The sequence below is a fragment of the Podarcis cretensis genome (genome assembly GCF_951804945.1).
Source record: "Podarcis cretensis genome assembly, chromosome: 3".
Lineage (NCBI taxonomy): Eukaryota > Metazoa > Chordata > Lepidosauria > Squamata > Lacertidae > Podarcis > Podarcis cretensis.
Window position 1 is genome coordinate 17412064 of NC_137172.1, and position 19917 is coordinate 17431980.

Consider the following 19917-nt stretch of genomic DNA (forward strand, 5'->3'; position numbering starts at 1 on the left):
AACCAGCAGATATGGAAAATAAATTTAAGTAACAAACATGAAATCAATTACTTTCGTTTAGTTAAACTGCATTATTAATATTTTTTTTAAAAAAAGAAACATTTGAGAGTACAAAAATAAAATAATAGAGACAGAACAATCAACTTACATAAAGTACATCGATCGACTGGAAAAAATGGCAAAGAAATAGAAGAAATGGGGTGCTTACCAAGCTCATTCAACAACAGGGCTGTGGAGAACGCACAGAGGGACAAATACAGAAGAAGAAGAAAAGACAATGAGCAATGAAATTAAAGGGAACATCTACAGAAAGGCTCCAGATCCAGAAGGCCAGAAAATGCAGATCTGTAAAGCTGCAGGACATCATTACTACAAAGGAAAAGAGCATGAAAAATAATGGAAGAGAGAAACATTTCATGGGGATGGTGTGTGACATGGTGGAGGAATATTAAATGCACAGTTATTTAATATATTAGCTGTGACAAACCTTAAAAAAAAATACATTCAATGCACCCAGTGTTTAGATTCTACTCTTTTGATCCTTTTTTGGATCTTAATTCTGTATCAATTTACAGCTCTGCCAAAAGTTTGAGGAAAGAATATGTTCCATTGGATTCCTGTGGGAGTCTGCTTCATTCTTGGCCTTTTAAAAAATTATTTTTAAGAAGCTGTTATTCTATCTAAAATTATAGGTGGGGAAAGAGTGTTTACTACATACGCGTTTCTCACATCTGTTCACATGTGTGGGCCTTTTGTGCAATGCTACAGCCTCAGAGTGTTACTGTGTCAGGGAGTCCCTTTGTAAACTGGGAATGTGGCAAAAGGGAAAGGGCAAGCAGGGGGTGGAGGGAAATGAGGAAATCCCAAAGTGTGAGCTGAAAGACCCCGAGAGCATCCCCATATATATAACATGCATTTCAGCTAGGCTAGAGGACGGACATGGGGCAACGGTGCCCTGTTGGTAAGGAGGAGTTCACCCTTGGAACCAAAGAATCCTACAACACCTTGAAGACTAATTAATGCACTAGACTGCGAGCTTCTTCTTACAATGTGTGAAAAATCAGCTGTAAATGTGGTTATGCTGGTTTTAAAGATCATTTCTCGCTGTCCTTCCTGCAAAATCTTGGCTAGCGTTTCTGTGAGGGGGCTATGGAACTCTAGCCAGGAATTTGTCCTCAGTCCCTTACACACACAAAAAAACAAAACAAAAAAATTCATCCCCAGAGCTCTGGGGGAAGGCCACAAGAGTTTCAAGACTTTAAAACAAGCTTTGCATTGGTAGCAAGGGTGTGAAATAAAACTATGAGTATTTCGATGCTTCGTCTCAGCTTGTGCTCAGTGGTAAGCTGGTAAGAAAAATGAGGAGGAAATAATGCGCTCTTTAAAGCCCTAAACGGCTTTGGTCCTGTATACCTGAAGGAGCGTTTCCACCCCCATCGTTCTGCCCGGACACTGAGATCCAGCGCCGAGGGCCTTCTGGCAGTTCCCTCATTGCGAGAAGTGAGGTTACAGGGAACCAGACAGAGGGCCTTCTCGGTAGTGGCGCCTGCCCTGTGGAACGCCCTCCCTTCAGATATGAAGGAAATAAGCAGCTATCCTATCTTTAAAAGACATCTGAAGGCAGCCCTGTTTAGGGAAGTTTTTAATATTTAATGCTGTATTGTTTTTAACACTCGATTGAGAGCCACCCAGAGTGGCTGGGGAAACGCAGCCAGATGGGCGGGGTATAAATAATAAATTGTTGTTGTTGTTGTTGTTGTTGTTCCTGAAAACATCCCTGGAGGAAAAGCAAAATGTGTTTAAAAACAACCCTTCCAAAACAGGTTGCTTGGTTGTCTAGTAATACAACCAACCCCAGGGGCTTCTGTTCCCAGTTTTACAGTGGTACCCATGTGTGTACAAGATGTCCAGCTATTCTATGGTTGCAGACAGACCATAGTTTTTAAGGAAGTTGAAAGTGGCTCGAAAGAGTCTTTGTTCCCTGTGGTGTACACTGTGCTGGATGGAACTGATGTGACACCAACTTGGCAAAGGCTGGGGAACATAGACATCTCTTTTGTCCCACTGTTGCCTCTAGTCAAATATGCTTTGACATGCTTCTGAAACAATAAAAAGCCCGCAAAACCTAATTGAGCAGGAGGGAAAGTGAGATGAGCATATAATGCTACAAGCAGTGATTCCTCCTTTTAAACGAGTCTCCTTCTGAGCAAAAAAAATTTTGTGACTATTAATTGCTCAATAACACATACCTGGCATGGGGTTTGAGGAGGGTTCTGGTTTGCTCTGCATTTTGGAGCAAATGTTCCCTTTGCACCCCATCTTGAGACTCTCATGTGGACTGGAAGACTGATCTGAGGACTGAGCCATTTAATCAACAGGTTGAACCATGCATGCATCTGCACTGTATTTGCAAGGTGGTTCATTTTAACTTTTAACACATTTTAAGTGCTCTTAGAGCAGCTCTGTGGCCTCACAGTGAAGAAAGCCTTTTTAAGATGCTTTCAAGAATTGACTGGGGAATTGTACGGGGGAAAACATGGCCGTTTCCATTTATTTATTTATTTTCTCTTAAAGTGCACCCATAAACAGGACAGAAGTGATCCAGTTTTTTTTGGGGGGGGGGAGGGGGAATGAAGGCAGCAAGGAATAGAAATATGGTGATCCATCCATCCTTATTCCAGCGTATGAAAAGAGACTTGTGTGTGAACATCTTTCCACTGCCTTCTTACACAAGGGCGGATCTCTCTCTGTATGGAACGGTTATATTAGAAGTAGGTCTGAGTTGGTTTTGGCAGTAGAGCAAGAGACTCTTAATCTCAGTCATGGGTTTGATCCCTACTTTGGACTAAAGAGTCCTGCATTGAGGGCCCTTCCAACACTATGATTCCATGATACTTCTAGTGGCTGTAAGCTTCCAAAAAAGAAAGTTGGGCTAGGTGACCCAGTGATTACCTTTCAGTTTTATAATTCTTTCTATCGTTCAAAGCCCCCTATAAAAAAGGGAGGGGGACGGCAGCATCTCTCTTCCAGTCTAGATGCATCTAATGGAGCATTAGAGAGGAACTCACAGATCTACAGGCAGCTTTTCAGAGTCTCCTCGGGAGACCTACTCCACAGTTTGAGATCTACGGCTGTTCTGCTGAATTTTCTGCACCAGTGCTTCTTTTTTTATCCTGGAAATGCAGAATTGTTTTAATTGCAAGTCCACCTTATTTGATTTCAGGACGTATACTCAGTTTATGGCTATACTATGTGGTAGAGCCATATACTGTAAATTATTTTCCCTTTGCAAAAGCAAAACAATTTCACTTAACTCCTTAAAGTCTGGATGTTGAAGGTGAGCAGGGCAGGAGAGGGTTCCTTGTAAAATACATCTGTGGCTGATTTTGAGGAACTTTTATGTGACTTAGAGATAAGGGGTGCATAAATGAAACAATTTTGTTCTACTTGTGATGAAGTGCTGGGTCAGAGGTCATAGCCGTGTCACTTTTCTTAATGATTTTTTGACTATATGACTCCAGCTTTACTGGGTTGAAAACCAAAGGTTTTTCCCCTGCTATACTGGCACCAGGCCAGTATACATAAAAAAACAGTGTCCTGGGTCACTCAAGTGAGATGTGTTTACACTGTGATCCTGTTACAGTTAAATAGATTTCTTTGGATGAGATTAATTAGGGCTCCTTCCTGTGTTAGATATCAGCAAGGACAGCATGTGTGTACTTGCGCAGTGCCCTGTAATGTGGACAACAGCATACATGTGCGTGTTTTTCTCAACATTCATGGCTTGCAAGAAACTGTCAATGGCCCTAGCTCCTAGCCATGTACACACAGAATGAAATGTATCTGCCTTACATGCTACAGAACACACACTGTGTTTGAGGAGCATTCACAAAATATTTAATCTGGCTGCTCTGCACATTATCCAATCCATTCAGGGCGATGTTTCCTTGCAGCCATGACAAAAACCTTATTGAGGTTGTGCTTTCATTTGGAATTTTGTCTTCATCTTTGAGCACTGGAAGCAGAAAACCACAGAACATTGGCCCCCGAGGAACACTTAAGGCAGTGCAGGAGCATTTTTCTGTGGACACCATTCCTATCCTATAATGTGGAAGACAAGTGCATTTCCCCTCTCCAGACAGGAGGGGGAATCATAATGAGTGAGAACCCGTTCCAGTCTGGGTCAGGAGCAAGTGCAATGTGAAAGAGACCATTTGGATGAAGAATCCTATGTTCCTTTAACCCGTAGAAAAGCAACAAATGTAGATGCATCTTAAGAGGACACTAGCATGTTCTGGGAGAGTGGGCTCAGTAGCTAAGCTCTTCTCTCACTCTTCTCTATCTGTATTTTTTCTCTGCATTGAAAGCAAAGCCAGCTCTAAAGGTAAAGGTAAAGGTAAAGGGACCCCTGACCAATAGGTCCAGTCGTGGCCGACTCCGGGGTTGCGGCGCTCATCTCGATTTATTGGCTGAGGGAGGCAGCGTACAGCTTCCGGGTCATGAGGCCAGCATGACTAAGCGGCTTCTAGCGAACCAGAGCAGCACATGGAAACGCCGTTTACCTTCCCGCCAGAGTGGTACCTATTTATCTACTTGCACTTTGACGTGCTTTCGAACTGCTAGGTTGGCAGGAGCAGGGACCGAGCAACGGGAGCTCCCCCCGTTGCGGGGATTCGAACCGCCGACCTTCTGATTGGCAAGCCCTAGGCTCTATGGTTTAACCCACAGCACCACCCACGTCCCAAAAGCCAGCTCTAGGGGGCTGGCAAAAAAGCAAGCCTATGGTGCTCCCCAGTGCTTTTTTTTTTCTTTCTAAAAAAGTGTTTAGGGGTACTCTCATTTTCCTACTCATATTGAAATACTACTCCTCAGTGAGGCCAAACATAGATTCACAAAATGTTTAGGGGTATGTGCTAAACTGGTGGTCCCTCTCTCACATCAGTGGCCACCGGTGGGCCTGCCTGTTGGTGATGGTGGGCTGCAATGGGAAGCACTTGCATTCTGAGTAGCACAAGCTGGATGGCTCCAGCTCAAATTTTAATTTCCTATAATGCCCGAGAATGCAGATACATTGGGGGCACTGGGGGAAGTTAAAGGGGCGACTAGAGTCTGAACTGAATTTTTTTTTAAAGGTGGGTATAGAGTAGGCATTGGTGTTGCCCTTCCCTGTGACCCTGGCAGTTGCCCAAGGATGCTGGGTACAGATGGCAACAGATTTCAGACCCACCTCTCCCAAGCTGTTGTGTGCTTCCCTGCTTTTTGGGGGGTAACTGACAATGCTAAAAGTAACAACTTATTTCCCATGGGATTTTGCTTTTATGTGGACATTACCTCCACAAAGAAGCTTAAAAGCACGACACAGATCTTCATTGCTCTCATCTTCCTTCCTTTTCCCCTTTAATCTGCCAGAGTCAGCACTATCACCCAAGCAGTTATGTCTGTTTCCCTTCAGTTATACTTGGGAAAGCTAAATAAGGATTTCCCTTATGATGGCTCATAAGAACACTTTTTCAGGGAAATTCTGCTTTAGGTCACCCAGTCACTGCTCACCTTAACCAGCCAGAAATGGACACTGTTATCTGTAAATTGCAAATCATCACTGTTGGAATGGAAAAGGTCTGCAAGCCAACTGCAATATTGAGCTACTATTGCTACATCAAACAGGATGATTCAAGATTGGTGGAAATATAATCCAAGTAGGTTTGGCTAACGTCCACAGTAATTGGATAAATTCTCAGGTGCAATGAATCTTGACATATTTCGAAATTTATCCAGGATTGCACTGTGTGATCCTCATACAATTCATTTACACTGTATGGCATATTCTTGCTCTGTTGCTTTATTGTATTGCCTGGCAATGCTGTTAATATATATGGGCATCCTATTTATTATTATTCACTGCTGGTAACGCCACAATATGTGGGAACGTGTTAAGATCTAGTAAAATAGGTTCACAATGCCAGGACTTCTCAGGGAAGTCTTCCTCACACTTCAGGTTTATTCTCACGTTCTGCTCTTAATGAGGAAACATGTGAGTTGAAACTCACTACTTTGCCTGTTGCAACCTCTGGAAGAGGAGTTAGGGGTAGTCTGAAAGTCTGTTTTGCAGCAGCAGTAGCTGCTGCTTAATAATTATCACACCACAGCTTGCCCTTTCTCCAAGGAGCTCAGGGTGGCATAGATGGAGTTATCCTGTTTTATGCTCACAACAACCTTGCAAGGTAGGTTAGGATGAGAGAGGGGTGTTGGATGGATGTGGATATTCCGTAATATCTATGATTCCACCCCCTGCACTGTGGTCAGTGCCCTGGAACAGACGAACGGGAGAGAAAAGTCTAAGGCATTGTACAGTTAATTCGCTGTGTCTGACTTCAACACAAAGGCTACCACTACATGTGGTGTGTAATATATAGTTTGGGTCTCATTAAGAGGGTACTGTGGAAACTGGATCTGTGAGAATGATACTTGGTTATAATATACTGGGTTATCATAAACCCTATGTCCTATTATTTGGATTTTATATTATTCACTTCAAAGGGCCCGTTATATTATTTATGTTTTATGATGTATTTAAGCGGGACGTAATAAGCAGCAGGAATGTCATCATTTTTATTTCTTTTCAAAAAAAGGAAGAGAGAGAGAAACTAAATTAAAACTGCTGAACTTTGACAGAGGCCAGGGGCAAGCTAAGTGGAAGCCAAGTCAGAAAGTTGTGAGAGGAGAGAAACATAATCAGAGGAAGAAGTCCCCAGTTTCTTGTGAGCTGCCTGGGTTTGCTCTCACACCTTTCATTCCTCTTCGGATCCATATTGGTTCCTCAAGCACAAGGAAGAAACTGCACTCTTTCTCATATTCCTCTCGGTCAAGTATTCTAAGGGTAATGTATTTCCTGTGGGGAAACAAGACAAAGGCAAAACAAATGGTTGGCTTTACACACACACACACAAGCACACACATGCTTTTAAGTCTGACCAGTCGAGGTAGCGGCAGTCTGCAATGGCAATGGAGGGGAACACACTGCCACACATCCCTCTTTTATGTATGTAAAAGAGCAGAAAACCTCTGTTCCAGAAACCTCATTGTCTGATTCCGTTTGGTTAAGAACCCCCCTCACAAAGTTAGCTTTGCATTCAGGTAGAGCCAAGGAGGATTTGATTCTAATTACAACCGTGCCAGTATTTTATCTCAAGCATAAGTCTCTGAATCTTGAGAGGTTAAGACAGTTTATTCAAACAACCTATAAGGTAGATAAGGGTGAGGCACTAGCTCTTTTCAGACGTTCATTCTATGGAGAAAGAATGTGTGTGACACTAAGAACCTTGGCAGGTTCTCCCCACGACCCATGTGAACACATTAGACTGTCTGAATCCAGCCCTTGTTCACAAAACCTGCTACTCATCCTTTTTGCCCCACATGGGTGTTCATTCTCCAGAGAATGAATGCCTGAAAGGAATTATAACACCATTTCCTCACAGCCACCAATTTAGCTTCATGGAAGAACACAGATTTGTCACATAGTACAGTGCCCTGGACCTCAGTCAAGAGGCAAAAGGTTTTCGCTTGCCATACCAGTATTGAACATAGGTTAAATACTGGTTGTTCTGCTGAACTAAATAGAATTTAAATTAACCAGATGCTACTTTTTCCAAGATTGTGCCTGAATTTTACAGCAAATGGAAAACTTGAGCTCAGGACATTCTAGCAACGGCCTCTGTGGCCAGTGACTCAGCTCTCTGCTCCTTTACATAGATAATGGAATGTGTGTTTTTGAGACTCCATGAATGGGAATGTGCCAGGCATCCATGAGTGATCAAGTCAGGTGCATACAGGTAGGGCTCAGCCCCACACAGCCGGTCCTTTTCACCTTTCTTTTCACTCATCTCCACCAGACGGGGTTCCCCAATCTCAACGTAGAACGTCTTGTTTTTCTCATACTCCTCATCATCAATTACTTTGATTGATACCACTTTGCTGAAACAGAGAAGGAGAAGGAGAAGAAGAATACAGATTCAAGAGTAAGGCGAGGGAAGTAAAAAAATAAAAGAAAAAGAAAAGAAAGGGAAGGGAAGGAAGTAAAAGAAAAGAGGAAACTGCACAAATTCAAGGAAGAAATCAGTGGGTTATTGCACCATGCACTTGAAATGATGGCATTCTATGTTAGTAATATGCAACAGCTCACAAATGCCTCTGCAAAACCCACAACTGCATGGGATAATTTTCTGAGGAACGTAAGAAGAGACCTGCTGAATCAAATCCAAGGCCCATCTAGTCTAGCATCCTATTCTCACATGGCATCCTTTTCAACCAGATGCCAATGAGAAGCTCACAAGCAGAACAAGACCGCAAAAGCATTCTCCCCACTTGTGATTCCCAGTGGCTACAAAGAGGTATACTGCCTCACACAGTGGAGGTGGCCATCATGGCTGGTACCCATTGATAGCTTTACCCTCCATGAATGAGTCCAATCTTCTCCTGAAACCATCATCCTAGTTGGTGGTCATCGACTCCATCTTATGAGGGCGAATGCTATTGCATCCCATAGTGGAAGTCATCTAACTTGTGTGCTCTGCTGTCACTCTAGGGCATATCTACACAATAAAACCTACATTGGTTGTATACCACTTTAGCTGACCTGGCATCTCCTGAGGAACCCTGGGAACTGGAAGGCTGATGGAGATGCTCAAAGCTGCATTAGACAGCACTTGCTACTCTCTAAGTTAGGAAGCCACCAGTAGTGTGGTTTTAAAATGTGGGTATGCTCCTGTATTGCCTACTTTTGCTCTGCATCCTTATGTTTCCAATGGAGGGGAGTGTAGGATCTGCAAATCTGGATACGGCATCAGGGTACTGCTGCTTCACAGCCACATCATGCGATGTTGGGGAAGGGCAATAGCTCAGTGGCCGGGCACCTGCGTCGCATGTAGAAGGTCTCAGGCTCAGTCCCCAGTATCTCCTGGGAAAGATTCCCTGTCAGAGAGCAGCTGCCATTGAAATCCAAAGGCCTTGCTCCCAAGTGAACATGTTTAAGATTGTGCTGCTCATTCGGTTTCCCCATGCTAAGTGCAAAAATATTCAGGTTGCACCATAAGAGAGCTGTTTAGCGTGACTTACTGCCAGTTAAGCATGCACAGGATTGCAGTCTAAGGCTTGGTACACCTTAGCAGCTTAAAATGCAGTGAGCTTGTTCCCCCCAAAGTCACATTTGCACATTGCTGCACACATCAGACAGAGGGCAGGGATGTTTTCACCCAATGCACATTACCTGTTTGTTTCTCTGTGTCAGCAACTGCCCTCTCTCTCCCTGAACTCCTAGTCATGAAGCTGTCATCTGTGCGTGCACAATGGCTATCTCAAATGTACACACCCCACTTAACTGCAAAGTGAATGTGGCTTACATTTTCAAATAGGATGAGGGGAAACACATAAAACAGGATTTCTCAAGGAACTACAGGATAGGTATGGATTGTGGCTAACACCACAGGTACACAGTTTCAAAAACCAGCAGTGGGAGTGCATTGGACCCAGAGGTAACAGCAATGTGTACAAAGCCTAAGACTCCACAATCGCCCCCGTAATCCCTCCAAAGACAAATGGAACACTGGGGTCCTTTTCATCATGTCCAGCAATATCTTATCTTCCCACCCACATTTTAACATCCGATTTGAAGAAGATAAGAGTTCTGGTGCATGAGAAATCTTGCTCACAACTCTGTAGACTGCAGTAGGAGTTTTGCCCTGCTGTTGCTTCTGAATCTGTTTTTTCTTCCTAAGCAAATTGGGTTGTGAAGAATGCAAATAGCTGCAAACTGCTCTTGGGCATCCACTACATTTCTTCAGGCAGGGAAAAGTGGCATGAAAGCGGGAAGGCCCACAGCTCAATGGCAGAGCATCTGCTTGGTGTGCAGAACACCTCAGGTAAGGCTAGGAGAGGCCCTGTTTGAAATGCTGAAGATGGACTAATGAGCTGACTTAGTATAGGGCAGCTTCCTGTGTTCCTAAATCAACCCTCTTCATCAAGAGGATCTAAGCCTAAATTGCTTCATCCACTTTTCTTTTCCTTTTTTCCTACTTAAAAGGAAAACGGAAAATAAGTAGCAACGCCACTGGAGAGTTGGATAATCAGAAATTCTCAGGATAGATTATAGCAGAAAAGAAAACATTCACTCAGAAAGCCATGCTGTATGAGCCACTAATTTATACATCTATACCTATATGCAAACACATTCTATTACCCTAAAACCGACCAGTCATTGCATCCATCCATCAGTGTCTCCATCTCCCACACAAACACAGCAAGGTACGTCAGCCTTATTTTCCAGTCTGCCAGGGGACACTGCTCTTTCCTTGCTCTCTACCCTGCTGTATCTTATGGTATGTCTGATTCTGCACATTATTAACGTGGCGCTTCAGAGCTAAACAGCATGTTATCCCAGGTTTCCACTTCGGCGTCCTTTGACTGTCATTCTAGTCTACTGAACTCCGTGTGTGTTTGTGTGTCCGCAGGGTGGGATGGAGTTTTAAAAATGGATGGTGAAAATGGGCTTCCTTTCGTTTGATGTGAACACTGAAAACGAGTGTCCCCAGTTACTTCCATAATCAAACTGAAAAGGCCAGGAAGAGAGGATGCAAATGAAGCTGTCCTTGCCAAGAGCTGTTGATATATGCATGAGGATTTTCAGCACAACGGCCTTTAAAAGAACTAGACTTAACTTCCAACAACCAGAAATGTCAAACACTTACCTGGAAAAAAAAAATGTAACCTACTTACAATTGTCTTCCCTTTTAGGCCCCTGCTTTGTATATGTTATGACGAGTTGTGTGGCAAGTGATGGTGGGGGGGGGGGGATAGCTCAGTTTTAGAAAACATGTTTTGCATGCAGAAGGTGCTATTGTGGTTGGGAAGCCCCCTTGGCTGAGATGCCGGAGAGGTGCTGCCAGCCAGAGTAGACAACCCTGGGTTAGAGCAGCTTTGCCTCAGGCTGTTTTCATATGTTTATCTTTTTAATTCTTTATGACAGTTTGGGACCAAACTGTGTGGGTTTGAATCCTTTGAATACACAGGATGCTATGGCTCATCCACTATTTTCAAACAAATATAATTTGCACTGTTTCCCATCCTGTAGTGATACACAGGAATGGAGGAGCTTAGGGCAGCCTTAGGGTTTTCGGTAGTGACGGAATCAGGCCAGAAAAGGCATCTGACAAAGTAAATATGACCGGCTATTTCTAGATGCTTGAAACTGGTCTCGGATGTTTTTAAGCGTCCGTAAAAATGAATAAAACAGCAAAAAAGAGTAGATGGATGTCACAAAATCTGTGCATGAAATCATCTAGTCTGGCCATTCAGTGTTGGCTATAAAAAGATACACCTCAACAAGCTTTCATAGGAAACTATTTATCCATGGCTTTTCACAGTCTGGAAATGCAAAGGGATGCTTGAGAATGGAAGAAATGGCAGGTAAGCAAGTTTGAAGAATTTAGGCCGGTAGGAGTTTTGACTACCGCGGCGACAGCAGCAGCAGCAAGACGGTGCCGACTGTAGTGCAAAGGGTCGGAGCAAGGCGAGCGGAACTGATCCCGGGGGCTCAGGCAGCAACCTCCGCCCCGCCTCCCCCCATGCCTTTGGTCCTCATAGCTGTTGGTTTGTTGTTCGTTTTCAAAGAGAAAATTCAATTATATTTTTGTCTGATGCCTTAACAGAGAAGCTTGACCTATCCTCGCACCTTCTTATCTTGAACCACCATCCCAGCAGATTCCATCTGTTATGGGAGAATTTATCAATGTAATAAAGGAAAATAAAAAGATGAAAAAGCTGCATACAGAAAAAGCTCAACTGCAGCAAACCCCGCCTAAGACCTGTATAACCTCTTGTTCAACCAGGTGACTCTTTCTTGACATAACAGTTTTTCAAAATATACCATTTCTCCCACCTTATGCATAAAAGCGATTCAATTTATAGAGAAGGATGGAGGTGTTTATCTTATCAAACGAACTCTGCGGCTTGCAAGGATTTCTTGCCATTAAACACATACCCATACACTGCAAATGTCCCACTGTCTCAACTACATTGCCCTGCCCCTTCTTCATTATCAAAACATTTTTATTTCTGTTACATCCAGTGTGTGTCATTGTGGCTGGTGCATACGACTTCACTCAGATACTTCAAATCCCATCTCAACGTTCCTCTCTCTCCAGCACAACGCATCACATTTATTAAGGTGCAACAGTGCAAAAGGCTCATTTTAGAAAAAGAAACCAGATGAAAAACCTAATCAAGCAAATCTTGGAGGAAGGAGTGCATAGCAACAGAAATCCTGTACACCAGGCTTCTACAACCTATTGCCTTTTTGGACTCCAACACCCATCAGTCTCAGCCAGGACAGCTATGCTGCTTGGTGCGGATGGGAGCTATGGCCCAAAATATCTGGAGGGCTCCAGGTTGGTGAATACTGCTGCAAAGACAGTGAAATCAAATGGCACAAGATATTTGGTGCATAAGATGGGAGACTGTCTGCTTGAGCTATCTCAGTTCATTTAATTTATTCTTTTTTTATAGGCTTTCGTACTATGGTACACTCTGAAGCTGTTGTCTACCTGCTGGACCTACCTATCCTTTGAATGGTGAATGTACCACCCTTCACCATAGGTTTACAATATGGACAAAATAATACACAAAAAATAATGAACATTAGAACATGGTAACACAGCAAAAACAGTGGTCAAAACAGCAGCAGCCAAACCCACAGTATCTATAAGGCAGCACAAGGAAAGCTGGGATAAAAAACCCAAATTCTGAGAGATGTAGCCTGGGCAGGTCTTTTGTGGGTTTTTTGTTGCTGTTGTGACTATCTTTCTTTTCTGTTGCGGACTGCAGAAAGCAAGTAGGCATTAATGGATGGAGTATCAAACTTGATTACCTTTGGTTCTATGAAATCGGCCAACCTAGTGTGACTCCCTTCCCATCTACTTTCGAATTTCATCAGAAAGTGCTTTGCTAAGGTTGTTATCAGCACTGCATTCTTCTCTCTTTTCATAATTTAGATCCAACAGCAAAGAACACATTGTTGGAGAAGCACAAGCACACACAGAGAGATGTGCTTCCTCATACTAAGCCAAAAGCCTATTATATTTGCCCTTCATGCTTACAATAAAACTCATTTACTCCAAGCAAAAGATAGCTATGAAAAGTTACAAGGCTGTGACATAGCTGTGATTGGTTCCTCCCGCCCCATGAATATTTGCAATAGTTTGTTCCATTAATGATCGCTACAGCAATCATTTTATACCAAGGCTGGGGAGATTTTGCAGAGGCGGGAAGCCAAACTGAAATAACGAGAATTCTTGGGCGGAGGACAATCTGCCCTCCAACTCTGATTTCTACTGCACAAACAGACTCCTTCAGTTTCAGATATAGGGCTCTACAGGTAAGGAGTCAGGTGCAGGTCAGCCCGAAAGATGCAGGGCTCCGTTGTCAGTGAAGGTAACTCTTTATTCAATGAAATGGCATACAACTCAACAACACTTCCCAGTAGGTCTTGCCCCTATGGAGCATTTGCCGGGACTGAAGGTCCCTGCTTTCCATCCCTTCTAAGGCTCCTCCTCTCCTAGATGTTTCCCAAGCAGTCTCAAACTGCATCTGCCCACCTCTGGCCTCTGTTCCACCCTCCTCATTATCCTGTTTAGAGACAAGGGGGGAGAGGAGCTCGTCACAGCAGGAGAGGGAGATTCCCTGGAGCAGCCTTTTGATGCCCCTCCTCTGCTTCAGCTTCAGCCTCAGAGTCTGAACTGCTCCCTGTCCCAGGTTCCTCCTGCTCACTGAACCCTGTTGTCCTTTCAGTATCCAAACTCTCCTTCTCCCTCTGACCTCTCCTCAGTGTCCCACCACCAATCCCTAGGCTCTGAACCTTCCTCCTCTGGAGTTTCCCTTGGGCGTTCCCTAGCTGTGGCCTCCCATCACTCCTTGTTGCCCAGCCAGTCCCTGACAATCACATGCAAAATCTAAAGAGGGGTGTTAGCATTAAAGCATGGAAATATCTCTCACACTCCCGCACCTTTGGAAAACAACTTACCGTATTTTTCGCTCTATAAGACACACCAGACCACAAGATGCACCTAGTTTTTGGAGGAGGAAACCAAGAAAAAAAAATATTCTGAATCTCAGAAGCCAGAACAGCAAGAGGGATCGCTGCGCAGTGAAAGCAGCAATCCCTCTTGCTGTTCTGGCTTCTGGGATAGTTGCGCAGCCTGCATTCGCTCCATAAGACGCACACACATTTCCCCTTACTTTTTAGGAGGGAAAAAGTGAGTCTTATAGAGCAAAAAATACGGTACTTTTCTTTATGAATGAACTGTGTGATCTTGCCCACAGCTTGCCAGTTAGCCATTTCTGTTTGTTGGCTAGTTTACTGCATTTATATAATACATTTTTTTTCCTCCAAGGAGTTCAAGGTGGCATACGTGGCTCTACCCCTCCCCCACTCATTTAATTCTACATCAGCCCTGTGAGTTAGGTTAGGTTGAGAAGCAGAGACTGGCCTAAGTTCAGTCAGTGAGCTTCACGGAAGAGTGAGGGTTTGAACCCTGATCTCCCAAGTCCTAGTCCAGGTTAGAGTATGTTGTGCGGATGCCTGATTATCGTCTTCCAAAGCAACTACTCTATTCCGAACTTAAAAATGGAAAGCATAATACCAGTGATCAACAAAAGAGGTTCAAAGACTCTCTCAAGGCAAATCTTAAAAAAAGTCGTATAAACACCGACAACTGGGAAACACTGGCCTGCGAATGCTCCAGTTGGAGAACAGCCTTTACCAAAGGTGTCATGGGCTTTGAAGATGCTCAAACTCAGGACGCAAGGGAGAAATGTGCTAAGAGGAAAGTACGCTTGGCAAACCTACACCATGATCAACTCCCATCTGGATATCTAGGACCCCAATGTGGAATGATGTGTGGATCCAGAATTGGCCCCCACAATCACTTACGGACCCACTGTTAAAACCATGTTTATGGAAGACAATTTTACTCAGCTATGAGTGATCGCCAAAGAAAGAAAGATCCCCATTCTACCATGAAACTCATTGGCTGACCTTGGGCTTGCCACTGCCTCTCAGCCTAACCTATGTCACAGGGTATGGTAATAGTTTTTTCCAATTAATAATTGCTACAACAATCATTTTATACCTGAACACGACTGGCCCGTACGGGCAGGGGTACCTTTACCTTTACCTTTGGGACGCGGGTGGCGCTGTGGGTAAAACCTCAGCGCCTAGGACTTGCCGATTGTCAGGTCGGCGGTTCAAATCCCCGTGGCGGGGTGCGCTCCCATTGCTCGGTCCCAGCTCCTGCCAACCTAGCAGTTCGAAAGCACCCCCGGGTGCAAGTAGATAAATAGGGACCGCTTTATAGCGGGAAGGTAAACGGCGTTTCCGTGTGCTGCGCTGGCTCGCCAGATGCAGCTTTGTCACGCTGGCCACGTGACCCGGAAGTGTCTCCGGACAGCGCTGGCCCCCGGCCTCTTAAGTGAGATGGGCGCACAACCCTAGAGTCGGACACGACTGGCCCGTACGGGCAGGGGTACCTTTAACTTTACCTTTACAACATTCATTTTATACCTGAACTGGGTACATTTTGCAGAGCCGGGAGGCCAAATTCTAATAACTATCATTCTTGGAGCTGTGGAACTCTAATCTCCAGCTCTGCATTCTACTGCACAAACAGACTCCTTCAGGGGTGGCTGTATGGATGCAACTGCTGCATAGTATCACTTTAGTAAAATGAAGGAAGAAAAAAGGAGAAGATGCTATGTTATTAAAACTAACGACAAATGCCAGTGTAGCCAAAGAGGTAAAGGAGGCACACGAGGCTGAACATTCTCTTATCTATGAAGCTACAGCCAACACATGGAACTAAATTGTGTTTCCAGGCAACTGTGGACTGCTAATTAGGAGCAAGAATGAGAAAGCCAATATAACACACCCCCTTCCACATTTTTTATTAAAAAACATAAAAGAAGATTTCTGTGGAAATGTGTAATAATTCCCTGCCTCCTCGTTTTTACTACAAACAGACATAGATGCAAAGCTGACAACAGCAACTCAGACCTAGACGTTTGTGCCAGCAATCTGCCTCCAAAAACCAAACATACCTTCGCCGATTCTATAATGTCATTACTTGAGATGGCCTCCTGAAGCTGTTGATGTGCCATTTCCCCAAACAATTATTTGCTGGCATAGCTGGAGAGAAACGAACGTCATTTTCAGAGAGCCAAAGTTAATTTGGATCGCTGCCTGCACAAGCTTCCCACTTGCATCTCAAGTAAAAAAGTCTTCTAATGGTAGGACTAGTCCTGGTCCCTTGTTCTCATTGCACAGGCAGCACAAACAGGCTGGCCAGATAGGGAAGAAGGCTCTGTCGATATGTGTAGCTATTGTCTGTATTCTAACATGCTCTTAGACAGCCGTTGGCATCTAATGATTGGAGGCCAAACCAGAACATGAGGTGGAGAGGAAGTGAGAGAAAGCAGTCAACACCAGAGGCCTTATTCCATTAGCACTTTCCGCTGAAAGGCAACGAAAACAATTTGTCTCCTTACCCTGCAATCCTCTCTTAGACTGCAAAGCAAACTGAGAGGATGATTACTCTCTTTCACTTAACTACGGGGTTGAGGCTAACCTCAACAGCACATGTCAGCAAAAGTGTGGCCAACCAGGGCTTATGCAAACTCTATCGTTTTTACAGGATAGTGCTTCACTTGCGCTCTTAACATAGTTAGTAATGCGCTGACGGTTTAACATTTGCCTTGTGCGATTCTTGCTTTTGCAAGAGTATTTGGTGCCATGGAGGGATGTCTGTAAAAGTCGCAAACCACTCTTAATCAATATTGCCCCCCAAGTATATGAAGAAGAAGAAGAAGAAGAAGAAGAAGAAGAAGAAGAAGAAGAAGAAGAGTAGTTTGGATTTGATATCCCGCTTTATCACTACCCTAAGGAGTCTCAAAGCAGCTAACATTCTCCTTTCCCTTCCTCCCCCACAACAAACACATTGTGAGGTGAGTGGGGCTGAGAGACTTCAGAGAAGTGTGACTAGCCCAAGGTCACCCAGCAGCTGCAGGTGGAGGAGCGGAGACGTGAACCCGGTTCACCAGATTACGAGTCTACCGCTCTTAACCACTACACCACACTGGCTCTCGCCATGTGCCATATGGCTCTCGCTATGGGCCATAGCGGCTCCCTGGGCATAGATCTGCCAATGCAGATGACTGGCAGTGCTATTCAGCCGTTTGGGTCTGGAGTGCCCAAACCCAAGCCCAGGTTCCCCCATCCCACTTCTTAACAGGTGGTCAAATCTGAGAGCGCTGATCCGTTTGGTGCTACGCATAAAATTCCCACTAAAGTGCCGTGAATGGCAGGCGCTTCCCCTGAGTGTTTGGTCCATATATGCAGCACAGAAGAAGTCTTCCATGATTCCAAATTCATCAGGGGATGTGCAAGCTTCCACATGTGCCCTTGCTGAGTAAAGGAGACTATTTCTCATCATTCATCACCATAAACTGCTTTTACGTGGTGCAGGTAGGCAATCTGCCTCAAGAAGGAGCCAACATGACCCTTAAGGGAGGATACAATTACCTTTTATATATTTCCCAGCATAAGTGATATTTAATCGAGTTTAGATTATGATTTTAACATACAAAATGAAATTATAACCCTCTTCCAGAATCCTAATTTGGCAACTTTCAGAAAAAAAAAGTGTTTTGAAAACACACACGTCCAGCTATTTTACAGATAACACACTACAGTCATTTAGGGGAATGTTTTTCCATTCCAGGTGTTAAAACGCAATTTTTACAGTCACCTGCTCTACCTAAACCTTGCATATAATTTTCCAAGCTCTTATTTCACCCAGTAAATGTCAATGTCACCTTTCTCTTTGCTGCCCTGTTCAGTCAGGTAAGTCAGAATGCCAAATAGGAATTGATAATGTTTTTATCACAACATACTGAATATGCCATGAGGGGAATTGTTTTTTTGGTTTTGGTTTTTAAGTCGGAAAACAGAAGACTATGAATAATTGATTGTTCATGCGTAATTCACAGAATACATTTGATGAATGGTTATTGCTACCCAAAAAGGAACTGTATACTCACTGGAGAGGAATCACCCATCTGTTCCAACTACATTTCAACCTTTGTGATACATGCTTAAGACTTCCTACTAATAATAAGGAATAATGTTGAATGTTATTGAACTGCACAAATAAAGTGGATAATTTGGTGAGAGCTAATTTGGTAATGGGACGCGGGTGACGCTGTGGGTAAAACCTCAGTGCCTAGGACTTGCCAATCGTATGGTCGGTGGTTCGAATCCCTGCAGCGGGGTGAGCTCCTGTCTTTCGGTCCCAGCTCCTGCCCACCTAGCAGTTCGAAAGCACCCCTAAGTGCAAGCAGATAAATAGGTACCGCTTTATAGCAGGAAGGTAAACGGCGTTTCCGTGTGCTGCGCTGGTGCTGGCTCGCCAGAGCAGCTTCGTCACGCTGGCCACGTGACCCGGAAATGTCTCCGGACAGCGCTGTCCCCCGGCCTATTAAGTGAGATGGGCGCACAACCCCAGAGTCGGACATGACTGGCCCGTACGGGCAGGGGTACCTTTACCTTTACCTTTAATTTGGTAATATCACCGTTTGCATTTGGTCAAACATGACTCTTAAGTGGAAAGCTACATCTTAGACTGCAATTGTGTAGCAAAGCACTGATTGGCCCTTTCTCTGTTCAAAGTAGTCTTGAGAAGGTGTTTTTCACTGGAGAAGGCAGAGGTAAGGGAAGGGAGGGTTTAATATTCCTGTGCTACCTCTTTTGCTGTTAAATTCTGGCCAGCTGTTTTTATCTCCCAGGAGGTTTGAAAATCTGTTTACAATGGTATAGAACACCAGAATTGAGGGCATCTAAACTACAGTTGGCTTACTCTTACGGCTAGGTAGTGAAATGTGTGTGCTTCTTTCTCCTAGCTTTAAAGTGTGCAAGATTCCAGAATGATTGTGAGCTGCTTCCTTTCAGCCAACTTTTCTTACTTGAGCTGGCCAATTCTGAAAGAGTGGTTCTAAAAATAAAAAATAAACCACCCCTGCCTTCATTTCATGACGTGATACATGGAAATGAGATCAAGCTGCATTAAAGGGCTAAGAAATTATCTCCTCCCTGGGAGCACAGCCCTTAGCTATTGGCTTGCAATCCCCAAAGAGAAATACCTGGCAGAGAAATGGAGGCAGTAAATCACAATGAGATTTAATTCTCTGCTCCAGGGCCTGTTTGATGGAGCTCCATACGCTCTTATATACTTAGGAGTATGCCAGCTCTCTGGAGTGGGCTGTGTTATCTGAAGAATGAAAACATCACTCGTAGCAGGAATTATGAGATCCTCTTGAGAGCCCTACCCAAATTGGATGCCTTGCCCTCTACTGTTCGCCCTTCCCCACTCTCAAAGAACAGTGGTGCCAAAATATATGAAAAATTGGCATGCCCACCAACAAACATTAGACGTAACACATCAGCTAGAATTTAATAGTCAGTCTAATGACTTCTATGAAATATTTATTGCATGTCATGTTATTTAGTAGCAGCATTGACAAGAAACTAGTAAGGGAATTTTGATTATTGTCACTAATGCAAAAACGCTGGTTGGCTGTGCAACGAATGCCACAGCCTTATCACTAAGACAGTAACATGGAGGCAGGCTTTCTCATTGGTGGCACCAGTGTTGTGGTCCATGAGAGGCCCATCAGTATTGGCGTTCTGCCAGCTCTTGAAGACACATCTTGAGCTTGGAACGTTCAGATCTAATGTTCTAAATGTTCTTTTAACTGTTTTAATTGTTATGCTTTTCAATGAGCTTGTTGTATCGTATATTTTAATTATGAATGTTTTTAATG

The 19917-nt window shown here is 44.0% G+C and overlaps 1 protein-coding gene across 5 annotated transcripts in view; it reads right to left on the minus strand.

Moving 5' to 3' along the window:
• SLC8A1 (solute carrier family 8 member A1) overlaps window positions 1-19917 on the minus strand; it is a 299351-nt gene that overhangs the window by 53216 nt on the left and 226218 nt on the right. For 3 of the 5 annotated variants that reach the window (XM_079968542.1, XM_079968540.1, XM_079968543.1), the window contains exons 3-4: window positions 7865-7971; window positions 209-229 (exon numbers count right to left, since the gene is read on the minus strand). In XM_079968542.1, coding sequence (XP_079824668.1) covers window positions 209-229; window positions 7865-7971 — 128 coding nt within the window. Of the gene's footprint in view, window positions 1-208; window positions 230-6785; window positions 6890-7864; window positions 7972-19917 lie in introns of all 5 variants that reach the window. The other 2 variants (XM_079968544.1, XM_079968541.1) reach the window with 1 other exon arrangement.